The 12,263-nt window shown below is 34.4% G+C and overlaps 1 protein-coding gene across 1 annotated transcript; it reads left to right on the top strand.

The window, feature by feature from the left end:
• The first annotated feature begins 5,110 nt into the window (after positions 1-5,110).
• Positions 5,111-10,106, top strand: LOC131012792 (protein PAT1 homolog 2-like). The gene is made up of 5 exons (XM_057940794.1): positions 5,111-5,517; positions 5,720-5,886; positions 6,374-6,430; positions 6,962-7,037; positions 7,808-10,106. Exons 1-5 carry the CDS (start codon positions 5,454-5,456, stop codon positions 9,865-9,867), a joined length of 2,424 nt encoding a protein of 807 aa, XP_057796777.1. The 5' UTR covers positions 5,111-5,453; the 3' UTR covers positions 9,868-10,106.
• The last annotated feature ends 2,157 nt before the right edge of the window (positions 10,107-12,263 follow it).

Genomic DNA, 12,263 nt, shown 5'->3' on the forward strand with positions numbered 1-12,263 from the left:
ACGCAATTGTAAAAACAAATTGTATAAAAACCGAATTAAAACGATTGTAGCGGCTTGAATCTTCAATCTTGATCCAAGCCTTGAAAACTGGAAAGCTAAAATATTCTAAAGCTATAAAACTGAAATATGAATGTTGGGAACTCAAAAACTAAAGCTAGGAACCCTAGATAGGTCAAAAGAGGACCTATTTATAGTCTTAGGGTAAAATACAGAGTTTGAGCTCGAAAATAACTTGGAAAAACGTAAAAACGCGGAAGATATAAAAACACGCGTAAAAAACGGCGACCCGTTCGGCGTTCGCCGAACAGGTCGCCGAATTTGGCCTGAAAACAGCTGAAATTCGGCGATTGCCGAATTTTCTCCTCAAAGCCAATTTCAATCCAGGGATTTCGGCGACCTACTCGGCGATCGCCGAGTTGGTCGCCGATTTTGCTCATAAAATCGCCCAAATTCGGCGGTCGCCGTTTAGGTCGCCGAATTGTGACTGCTGCGCGCGATATTTTTGTTTCGGCCATAACTTTCTCGTCCGAACTCCGATTTATGATCCGTTCACGCTCACGAACTCGTATCGAGATGATCTACAACTTCTATTTCAGAACATTGTTCCAAATTCGAACTCAATAAATCTGAAAATTCCTTCAAAGTTTGAGTAAGAATCATGTTTCACAAGATAAAGCAAATTAAGCACAAAACAATCATCCAACACTCAATTTCCTATAAAATTAACATCATAATAACATTAAAAACCATGGAAACATGAGTGTTATCAATATTTTTCTTGCTTTTCAAATTTGATGAGGAGTAATATGTGCAGAGCAGAGAAATGGTCTCAGCCAGAGGAACGGGCTTGACAGAGGAGCGGGCTTCATCAGTGAAATGGGCTTCCGCAGAGAAGTCAGAGGGATGGGCCTTATCAGAGGAACGGTCAACACCAGAGAAGTCAGTCCCGCCCGGGAAATGGTTTTTTGCCAGAGGAGTCACCAAAAGAGCGGGAAAATCTCCCGCGTGAAGACATAATTACCATTATGCCCCCGACCATGCAAGATGCGTGTTCCAACGATGAAATTACTCTTTTACCCTTAACGTGTAATCTATAAATAGCCCTTAGCATGTACCTTATAAACTTACGCTTTCAATACTTTTACTACTGCAACAATCTTCTCTCGTGCTCTCAACAATCTAGCAATCTCTTCTCACTTTTCCGATCAATCTCTAGGTAAAATCCACAATTCACCGATAATTTACCGAACAAACGATCACCGTTCATTTATGCTTCACCAAAATTATTTAGTTTTCGTATTTTTATGATCTAAGGGTCGGCTGGATGTAACAGATCAATTGTAAGCTTTGCATTTTCATCATGGTGTATCAGTCCACTATAAATTATCGAAGCAATCGTCTAGCAATAAGTAATTTTTCCTTCATGATATATTTAAAAACTAAATATCTAAAAAATTATTATATAAATATTCTAATAAAATAAATTATATCTTATGTGGCGTCGTATAATCACTCCATTCTAATTTTCCTCAATTCTCATTCATTGTTATTTTTTTAATTTTTAATCAATGTTCATATCCAAAAACTATTAAATATCTAAAAATCATTTTATTAATATTTCACTTATCAATTAAATTTATTTATATCCATACACGAAAAATAGATAATACACAAGTATTTGTAATTTTGAGGTTGTAATGATTTTGTAATATTATACTTCATGATATCCAACTTTGCAATTTCAAGTTAAAAATGTACTTCATCTACTTTAATATATATGACTTTGATGTTATTAGTTCTATTTATATGTTTTAGATTTGAATTTCATAAATTACTTTTATGTTTAACAAACATAAAGATTTGAACATGTTGTAAGTTATCTATAGGTTTGTATGATTATTTAATGGTGTAGAATTTTTATTAATAAGTTTATATAATTATTTAATAATTTTTAGATGTAAAGATTGATTACGGATTTATAAATAAATAAGAATAAATTAGAATTGAGGAAAATTGAAATAGAATGGTTTTTAGATAGTTAATGATTTTTTAGATATTTTTCAATTGACCCACGAAAAAATATGTTTTAGGATTTTATTTTATGCATATTGATGGCCAATATTATAGTATATATCTTTGTTTAATGGTAGTATGTATTTTTTGTGTTTAAAATTAAACGCATAATATATAGATACACTTAAATGGCATGATGAAATTTCGTTGAAATAGAAAAAGGATCAGTTTCAAAAAGTTGAAATTTTTGGAGTTTATCATTTGATAGTTTCTAATTTTTCTTTCGAATTTTTCAAAAAGAAGAATGGTTGAGTTGGAGTTCTAGCATATATATTATTTATTAGATATCGAAATTTGTTGATTAAAAATTTAGAAAAAATAAGAATGAATGAGAATTGAGGAGAATTGGAATGAAGTGGTTATACGACGCCACGTAGGATAGATTTTATTTTGTTTTAATATCTATATATATCTATATATATATATATATTTCACTACTAAAATAATAGTACTCGATTAGCTGTAAAAATAATGTACAACAGTAATTGTGTAATGGATATAATGGCATTAATATACATTGATAATAAAAACAGTGTAAATGAAACTACGTCTAGCTAGTCTCATACTATTCATATATTCGAATTATTTTTCTTAATTATGTAATTAATTCAAATGGTTACAAACTTGCTGGCAGTCTTTGTCCTTAATGTAAGTTTCGTTGACTTAATTGTTTCTAGTTTTGTGTATAATTCTTGGGGGGGGGGGATGCCAATTTCCTTTCTCGTTCAATTATTTTTCGCAGCATAGTTTTAGTATATAATAAATTAATCTAATATTAAATTAATTGATGACGAAAGTTGTACCTTACGTTTTATGTATTTTCATAGACATTTCCAGTGATTGGTGGTATGAAAATTATTGTAATGACTTTTAGCTCCATCTGAATAAATTATAATTTGGATTTTACTCTCATTATAACATTTCTGAATATATACGGCTCAAATTATTTACAGAAAACTTTGTTGATTATGAAATTTTTTGGACTCATTTGTAGACCATCAAAGATATTTATCCAAAGCATACACAAGAAAAATCACACCATAAAAAAAATTGGCGAGATATGAAACTATTTTTTATTGGGTAAATATCATGAAAATCCCTGAACTATACTCACTTTATCAAAAATACCCTGAAACTTTCAAAATGTTCTCTAAACCCTCAAACTATCAGGTTTTTATCAAATATATCCCACATCTATTTTTCGGTCACCAGAAACGTGATGTGACTCGCCAAATGCCACAATATAATTTATATTCTATTTTTTTAAAAATGACATGGCAAAAACGGCTTCGTTATTAGAGTGAATTTCAAACACGATAGAAGTGAATTTTACATTTCAGAGTAGATTTTTTAAAGTGATATGGTACGAAACGACGGCAATTTTCCATTGCATTTAAAAGAACTGGAATATAAATTACATTGTGGCATCCGGCGAGCCACACCACGTTTTTGGTGATCGAAAAATAGATGCGAGATATATTTGATAAAAATATGATAGTTTAAAAATTTAGAGAACATTTTGAAAATTTTAGGGTATTTTTGATAAAATGGGTATACTTTAAGAGTTTTCATGATATTTACCCTTTTTATTTTATACATGAACTTAAAAGCATGACATTCCAATAATATAAATTTTACACTTATTGTAATTTTCACAAGATTTTTATTTTTGACCAAATTACTGTCGACATGATTGAATGCCACATTAGTGTTCATGTCTCTAACATGTGGTTACAAATGAATCGTGTGAAAGTTACATAAAAAGTTTAATTAAGGATTAATTCTATATAAATAATCAAATAATTCAATAAAATTTCATTTTGCACACCAACTTTAGAAATTATATTAATTTTTATTTTATTATTTTACATACTAGCCTATTTTTCAGCTAAACTTTATGCTTGAAACGAAATTGTTTCAATCCAACCATACAATACAATGTCGATTTTATTTTCCATGTTGTCATATTTATATAACACGAGCATATTTATTGTCACGTCACCACGCTGAAAATGAACTAGTATATAAAATGAGAAAAAATTAATACTTAAATAATTTAAACATAGATATTAAAGTTGGCGTGCAAAATAAAAATTTGTTGAAAGGTCAATAATTTGTATGCAATTAATCTAAAGTTTAATGATTATTTTATTTTATACTTGCTTCTCCGAATGGCATGTAACTTCGTCTCTTTCATTTTTATTTATTTATTTATTTTTTTTTTCGGTGGCTCCGGGGTAGCTTTACATCTCTTTACGGGTCTCTGGTATGCTAAAACTCGGAGGTGCTTTTGCTTGGCTCCACGTGTTTGCTTGGCTGGTCCGCGTCACTTTACGGGCTTCTGGTGAGCTAAAGCTCGGAGACATGCGATTGTTGATTTGTTCCTTTTCATTATGGATTTATGTTATTTCAGGAATGTTTTTCTTTTTTATGGCCTAGCCTCCTTGAGTTGGGATGAGATTATCGGATTCTGGGTGATGATTAGTTCGAAGCTCGAGGTTTGTCTATCGTTCTGAATTCTTGTTGGTGGTTGAACTTCTTTGTTCGTTGTGATGTTTTATTGTTTTTTTGCCTCTGATTTTCCTTCTTAAAGTTTTTCTCACTGGATTTTTTTAAGAAGATTTTAACGAGACCTTTGTTTGTATCATTGTGCTTTCAAGGGTTCTTCTAAGCTATTTTTCTTTTTCTTTTTTTATCTATAATAAAAATCATAATTTAATAATAAATTCATATATAAAATTAAGACGGTCTAAAATTCGTGTATTTACGGTAATTATTCATGAACCATGTCTTGATTACTATATACACCGTCCCAACTTTATTTAATTTTATTAGTTCACATAATTATATTACAACACAAATCTATACTAATTTATATATCTAAGTTTTTTTTTTTTTTACTTGAATTTATATATATATATATATATATATATATATATATATCTAAGTTAACATTATAAACTGTTAAAATCGAGCTAGACATGAAATGAAATAAACACAAGATATATACATTACATCGCATTGTTTGTTAAAGGCCAAACACGTCCCAACAAATGAACTATCTCTCTCTCTCTTCTCTCTCACTCTATATATATATATGTATATATAACAGAGACAAATCCAGACACACTTTATTATATACGCACAAAAAATATTACTTTCTCTCTCTAGAAAAAACACACACACACGCACATACAAATATAGAATCGAGTCTAACCGCTCACTGTGTGAACTGTGTGAATATCTCAGTGGGTTGAGTCTTTGTCTTGTCTGCTGCTAAAACCCTAATTGCGGGGAATCTCAAAGCGAAGGGGAGCTGGAGTGTTAATCATCCTCTCCGCCTCCGTGATTGGAGTTAGGTGTTGATTAATTGCGTGATTATGGAGAGATCCGACGGCAAGGATTTCAACGACTTCACCGACTTCTCCAGCAGCTCGGCTTCTGGTAGGAAGCTTTTTCTGTTTCAGCTGCTCTGTTTTGATTATTGTGTTGTTTTGATTCAATTCGTTTGTCTTTCGATCCGTGTTCGTTTCCATTTTGAGTTTGTGTTTTGGGCGTTCGAGCTTTATGAAATGAGTGTGGGTGTGATTTCAGCTGGAATTTATGGACGCGAGGTTCTGATATGGCGTTTTGATTATCTGTGCAGGTAGTGCGATGTTTGACGCGTCCCAGTATGCCTTCTTCGGTAAGGAGGCAATGGATGAAGTGGAATTGGGGGGTTTGGAGGATGATGAAGAGGTTGTACGTTCGATTGGGGGAGGATTTTGTGGTGAAGAGGAATTGAATGAGTATCATTTGTTCCAGAAAGACGAGGTGAATACGTTGAATTGTTGTCGTGAAACTGTATTTTCTATGAAGTTAGATGTGTTACTGTGCTGTTCATCTTAATGGTTTTGTTGGGCTCAGTTAACCCTCATTGTTGAACCCTAGTCTTATAAGTTAGAGCAGTAGAAGCTCATAGTTGTTCTATAGTGAAGTGGTTAATCAACATATGAAGGCCATTAAAGGATAGCCGTATTTTTTATGTGCCTTAGTAAAGAGGGAACCTCTCTTAAACGAAAATGATATTGTAATTCTTAATGATGTTCTTTGAATTTTTACTAATTTGGTCCTGTCTAATCGTGATCTTTTAATATATTCAGATAAGAGGGGCTCCTATAGTTCTTAGGATGGTCTTATTTGTTGGCTATGGAAGTCCTGTTTCTTATGTCAAACTTTGCAAATCTTCTTGTATAAGGGCCTAACTTCTTTTATACATTTATTTTGACCTAATGTCTTGTATACAATTTTCATTTTCCAGGGCTCAGGAGTAGGATCTTTGTCTGATATAGATGATCTGGCAACTACATTTGCAAAAGTGAGTTGTTTTGGAACATATACTTCTGGTGCATAGTTCATTCTTGTGATTTTGGATTGATATTTTTCTATCGATGTGTTACTCATGTTATTGTTGAATCATGTATGCTTGAATCTCCATCTGAACTTTCAATAAAATTGGTGCAATGCTAATCCGTGCTTCGTTAAGCATGTCTTTGTGCACCGTCCAGAAATGGAAGCATAGCCACACATGAAATACAACAAATAATACATTTGGCAGCAAGAATTTGATCGTTGGAACGCAGCTCAATGAGATATGAAAAAAGCTAAATGGAAAATTGTATGGCCAAGAAAGCTAAATGGAAAATTGTATGGACAACAATATTATGTTGCTTCTAGTAATTTATTCTAAAAATAGACAACAATAACAGGATGTACAAACAAAATAATCAAAAACTTAGCTAATTGAAGTCTTATGATCTCCTAGATATGTAAATTTGTCCAATATTTGCTCAGTCTTGATCACTTTAATACCTGCTTCTAATTATTGTGTCATGCTGTTATCATGCAGTTGAACAAAGTTGTTTCGGGACCAAGACATCCTGGAGTTATTGGTGATCGAGGGTCTGGATCTTTTTCAAGAGAGAGTGAGTTCTTATTATATGCCTATGACTCTATTTGTGGAGTTATAATTCAATTTATCTCTCTGCCCTTAGTTTTATGCCAATGATTGCAGCCACCCTGGTTTCTACTGTATGTGTACATTAGTTGACCCTTTTTTTTAAGAAAGTTTGTTCCAAAATGTTAAACAGTTGAAGCATTTTTTCTCAACATGAACTATGAAGCTTTGCAATTAACTTTTTTTGGCAATTACAATATTGATACCTCATGTAATGTGAATGCTCTCAAGGCAAAAAATAAGCATCAAACCCTTTTCTCAATGTCTTCACCAATATGAAGTATTCAGAAAGTAAAAGCAAAAATAAAAAAATTGGATTCTCTCCTTGGTGAAGGAAAAACACTGTTCGCACTGGGATTCACATCATTATTAAACCTAGATTAAGACATTTGATCTTTTGGGTTATTATTTCTTGTTCGTTCCTGCATGCTAGGTGGTATTAATGGACACTTGTTTCTTATTTATTCTTGCAGTATCTTGCCCTTTTAACAAGCATATATTATTTTATAAATTTTCTGTTAAGAAGCTAGGTATTACAAATTTACAATATTTGTGAATTTCCATGAGGTCTGATCTTTCTAAGGTGTATGTGAAAGATATCTTAGTAATCACATTCTAAATGATTGCTTTTTGTTAACGACACACCTTTAACCTGCTTTCCATTCCATGCTATGTTCAATTTCTTCTTTTCTTTTTCCAGTTGTTTTCTGGCCCTCTGATTAACAAATGTTAATTCAGGTTCATCAGCTACAGAGTGGACGCGGGATACAGATTTTCCTGAATGGTTTGATCACCATATGTCTGACTCAGAATGCTATGAAGAAAATAAGAGATGGTCATCACAGCCCCACCTGTCCTCAATGTTTCTCTCAGAATCTAAACCATTATATAGAACATCATCCTACCCTCAGCAACAGCCGCAGCTGCTTCACGCTTCAAGCGAGCCTATTTTACCCCCTAAGTCATCATTCACTTCTTTCCCTCCACCAGGTTCTCAAAAAACTTCTTTCAATTTGTCATCTCTTTCTAGTGGACCTCAGTCGCCATTCTCTGCACAGAACAACTCTCTGCTCTCTAACTCCACCCTCAATTGGTCAAGTTTACCTGTAGGGTTCCAATATAATGCTAATATGAACCTAATGTCTCCAAATATATCTCACAATAATCATTTGCAAAACCACTGGATTAGCCATGCCGGTGTTCTTCATGGGGATCATTCCATTCTCTTAGACAATATCCTGCAGCATCAGTATCATAATGGACTATTACCTCCACAGCTATTATCCCCACAGCAGCCAAGACGACACCTTTCTTTCCAACCATCTTTGGCCCAATTGTCAGCCTTACAGTCTCAGATGTTTAACAGTGTTCCTTCTTCATCAGATTGGTGCAAATATAGATTGACTCAGAAGAGCAAGTCAAAATCTAAATCATCACAGAAAGGTAAACATTCTGTACGGTTCTCTAATCAAGGGTCTGATGCTAGTATCCATCGGAGTGATAGTAATTTTCCACAAATCAAATCTAAGCACATGACTGCTGATGAAATAGAGAGCATACTCAAAATGCAGCATGCGCATGGCAATGACCCTTATGTAGATGATTACTACCACCAAGCTCGCCTTGCAAAGAAATCTGCTGAAATGAGGTCAAAGTACCGTTTCTGCCCATCCCTCCCTCGGGAACAGTCTTCTCGGTCCCGTAGTAGTACTGAATCAGAACCACATCTTCAGGTTGATGCTCTTGGAAGGGTTTCTTTTTCTTCAATTCGCAGGCCTTGCCCACTTCTTGAACTTGACCCCCCTCCTTCGGCCTGTGGAGATAGTGGCTCTGAGCCGAAGATATTCGAGAAGCCACTGGAGCAGGAACCGATGCTTGCAGCAAGGGTGACAATTGAGGATGGGTTTTGTCTTCTTCTGGAGGTGGATGACATTGATCGTCTTTTACAGGCTACTCAACCTCAGGATGGTGGAAACCAGTTAAGGCGAAAGCGCCATACCCTTTTAGAAGGATTAGCCGCCTCTCTGCAGCTAGCCGACCCACTTGGTAAAAGTGGCAATTCAGTCGGCCTGTCTCCCAAGGATGATATTGTGTTCCTGAGGATAGTTTCTGTTTGCAAGGGCCGGAAGCTTATTTCAAGGTTTCTTCAGCTTCTTTTACCCGGTAGCGAACTTGCTCGAATAGCCTGCATGGCTATCTTCTGCCATCTGAGATTTCTGTTCGGGGGGCTACCAGCTGATGCAAAAGCGGCTGACACCATTAATGATCTCGCTGAGACAGTCTCCATCTGCATTGGTGGTATGGATCTTAATTCCCTTAGTGCTTGTCTTGCTGCAGTTGTTTGTTCCTCGGAGCAGCCTCCTCTCCGACCAATCGGCAGTCCCGCCGGAGATGGTGCCTCGGTCATCCTGAAGTCTGTTCTAGAAAGAGCTACTCATTTACTGAGAGATCCTATTCCTTTGCCTGCCAGCAACTTGAGCACGCCCAACCGCGCCCTCTGGCAGGCGTCGTTCGATGCCTTCTTCGGCCTCCTGACGAAATACTGCGTCAGCAAGTACGAAAGTATAGTGCAGTCCCTAATGTCTCAAGACAAGGAGGAGATGGGCTCGGAGGCTGCAAGAGCTGTAAGCGGGGAGATGCCGGTGGAGGTTCTACGCGCTAGCATCCCTCACACGAACGAGAGTCAGAAGAAACTGTTGCTGAATTTGGCGCAACGGTCGATGCCCACCGCGGGGTCCGGCTTTAGTTCCCAGGGTGGAGGTGGTGGACAAGTGAATCCTGAATCGGTGAAGGGGTAGGTGAGCTGTGAACTGTAAATGCTTTGCTCTGCTCTGCTTCTCTTGTCACTGTAGGGGAAAAGCAGCATCTGCTGCTGCTTTTGGGGTTTGGCAGATTTTTAATGCCAAAAAATTTCATTTTAATTAATAAGTTTCTTGCAAACTTTGTATAATGTCAAAAGCTCCCTTTTAAGCTTTTAATTATTATTATTATGGCTCCTTTGGGGACACCCAAATGGGGATGACTTCTTGTGTTAACAGTCTCGGTCTAGCATTTTCAGGGTGAATGTACAGGTATGAGGTATCATCATTAAAAAAAGGCTCAGGATTACATGTCTCTCTCTGTCTCACACACACACACATAATTTGTATTTTGGGGGAATCTATATATAAAAGCTCAACCACTCTAAAAAATAGTAAGTTATATTTTTTTGTCAAAAATCACCTTACTATTTTTGAAAATAATTTTTTGTTTCTATTTTTTTTAATTCATTTAGTCTTATGTTAAATTATACAGGTATTTTTTTATTCTAATGTTTTCTATTGATACAATCATACAATTTATCACATTTTCATAGTTTTTACCGTAATTTTTATTTAAAATGGAATTATTGGTTAACACTATCTTATATGATTAATATTGCATGTTTATTTAATGAAATATATAATAACATATTTTTGTCTAAAATGATCATAAAATGTTTTCAGAGCGTATATACAATATTCAGTTACATGTTTATGTAATAAAATACATATTTTTGTCTAAAATGATCATAAAATCTTCAGTTAATGTATATGCGATATTTAGTAAACCTAAATAAAATTATTAAAATATTAACATTGATCAAGATTTATGCTTTCATATAAACTTTTAACAAAATTAATTAATTATTTATTTATTTATTCTTTCTTTTTTTCATGAACATTCAGTTAGCAAGTACTCCATAAAATAAATTAACATTTAAAATTAATCAAGTCACTATAATTGTATATCAATTATAATCGCACTAAATTAATTATAATATAATCATGACACTATAATTTATAGTATTATTTAATTTTTTATCTCTTAAATATGACTTATAATCACACCATTTTTTTTTACAAAATCACTTATAATTTCGGTTGGAAAGTTTAATTGTTTGTTGGTCGAATTTGATCGAATTAATTTATTCATTTAATGCATAAAAACTATTTAAAATGTCATGATCCTTGATCATCTATTTTAGGATAATCCTTGCTAAGTTGTATTTGTAATTTTTTTTTTATCAAAATATAAATTTTAAAATTAAATTATATATTCATTAAATATAAAAAAAAGTATATATATATACATATGTATATATTTTAGGGAATGGGAACATATAGATCCCAATGCTTATAATAGATCCCTAGATCCAAATCTTGACCACACATTTATGACATGTGGCGCATCAAGATGGTGACACGTGGCAAGGATTCCAAGGCAAAATCTGGAGAGGTAAAATTGGAATGTAATTTTCGGATTTAATAATTAAAAAAATATATTTTTTTTTAGATTTTCTCAAAATAGATATATTTTAGATGCATATAGTTTCACACAAAGATGCAAAAAGTTTTCACATGAAATGCATAACTTTGAACAGAAAAATGCATTTAATTTTTCCAGTTTTGGTATTTTCACCACCCCACCCCATACCACCCCCCAATCCAGCCCACACCACCCCCCAACCCTCCCCATTACCACCCCCCAAAAATATGCATGTTTTACATGCATATAAAATCAAACAAAAATGCATAAAGTTTTCACATAAAAATGCATTAAATTATACAAAAAATGCATTTCATTTTAATAAATCTGGTAGTTTCGCCACCCCACCCCTGCCCCTGCCCCCCCCCACCCCCACCCCCCCCTCCCCCAATTTTTTTTTTTTCAAAAACTGATTTTCTAATTGCTGGCCCACCCCCACCCCCCACCGACCCACCCCCCCACCCCCAACCCCCCCCAAAAAAAAATTTTTAGATGCATATAGTTTCACACAAAGATGCATAAAGTTTTCACATGAAATGCATAACTTTGAACAGAAAAATGCATTTAATTTTTCTAGTTTTGGTATTTTCACCACCCCACCCCATACCACCCCCCAATCCAGCCCACACCACCCCCCAACCCTCCCCATTACCACCCCCCAAAAATATGCATGTTTCACATGCATATAAAATCAAACAAAAATGCATAAAGTTTTCACATAAAAATGCATTAAATTATACAAAAAATGCATTTCATTTTAATAAATCTGGTAGTTTCGCCACCCCACCCCTGCCCCTGCCCCCTGCCCCCCCCCCCAAAAAAATTTTTTTTTTTTTTTTCAAAAACTGATTTTCTAATTGCTGGCCCACCCCCACCCCCACCCCCACCCCCAAAAAAAAAAAAAAAT

This window comes from Salvia miltiorrhiza, chromosome 2, assembly GCF_028751815.1.
Source record: "Salvia miltiorrhiza cultivar Shanhuang (shh) chromosome 2, IMPLAD_Smil_shh, whole genome shotgun sequence".
In the NCBI taxonomy this organism is placed as follows: Eukaryota; Viridiplantae; Streptophyta; class Magnoliopsida; order Lamiales; family Lamiaceae; genus Salvia; species Salvia miltiorrhiza.

Bases quoted from the DNA above. Each gene is read 5' to 3' on its own strand.
- LOC131012792 (XM_057940794.1), top strand. From the start codon at position 5,454: ATGGAGAGATCCGACGGCAAGGATTTCAACGACTTCACCGACTTCTCC. The intron at 5,887-6,373 runs GTGAATACGTTG...TTCATTTTCCAG, and splicing joins ATTTGTTCCAGAAAGACGAG to GGCTCAGGAGTAGGATCTTT. The intron at 6,431-6,961 runs GTGAGTTGTTTT...GTTATCATGCAG, and splicing joins TGGCAACTACATTTGCAAAA to TTGAACAAAGTTGTTTCGGG.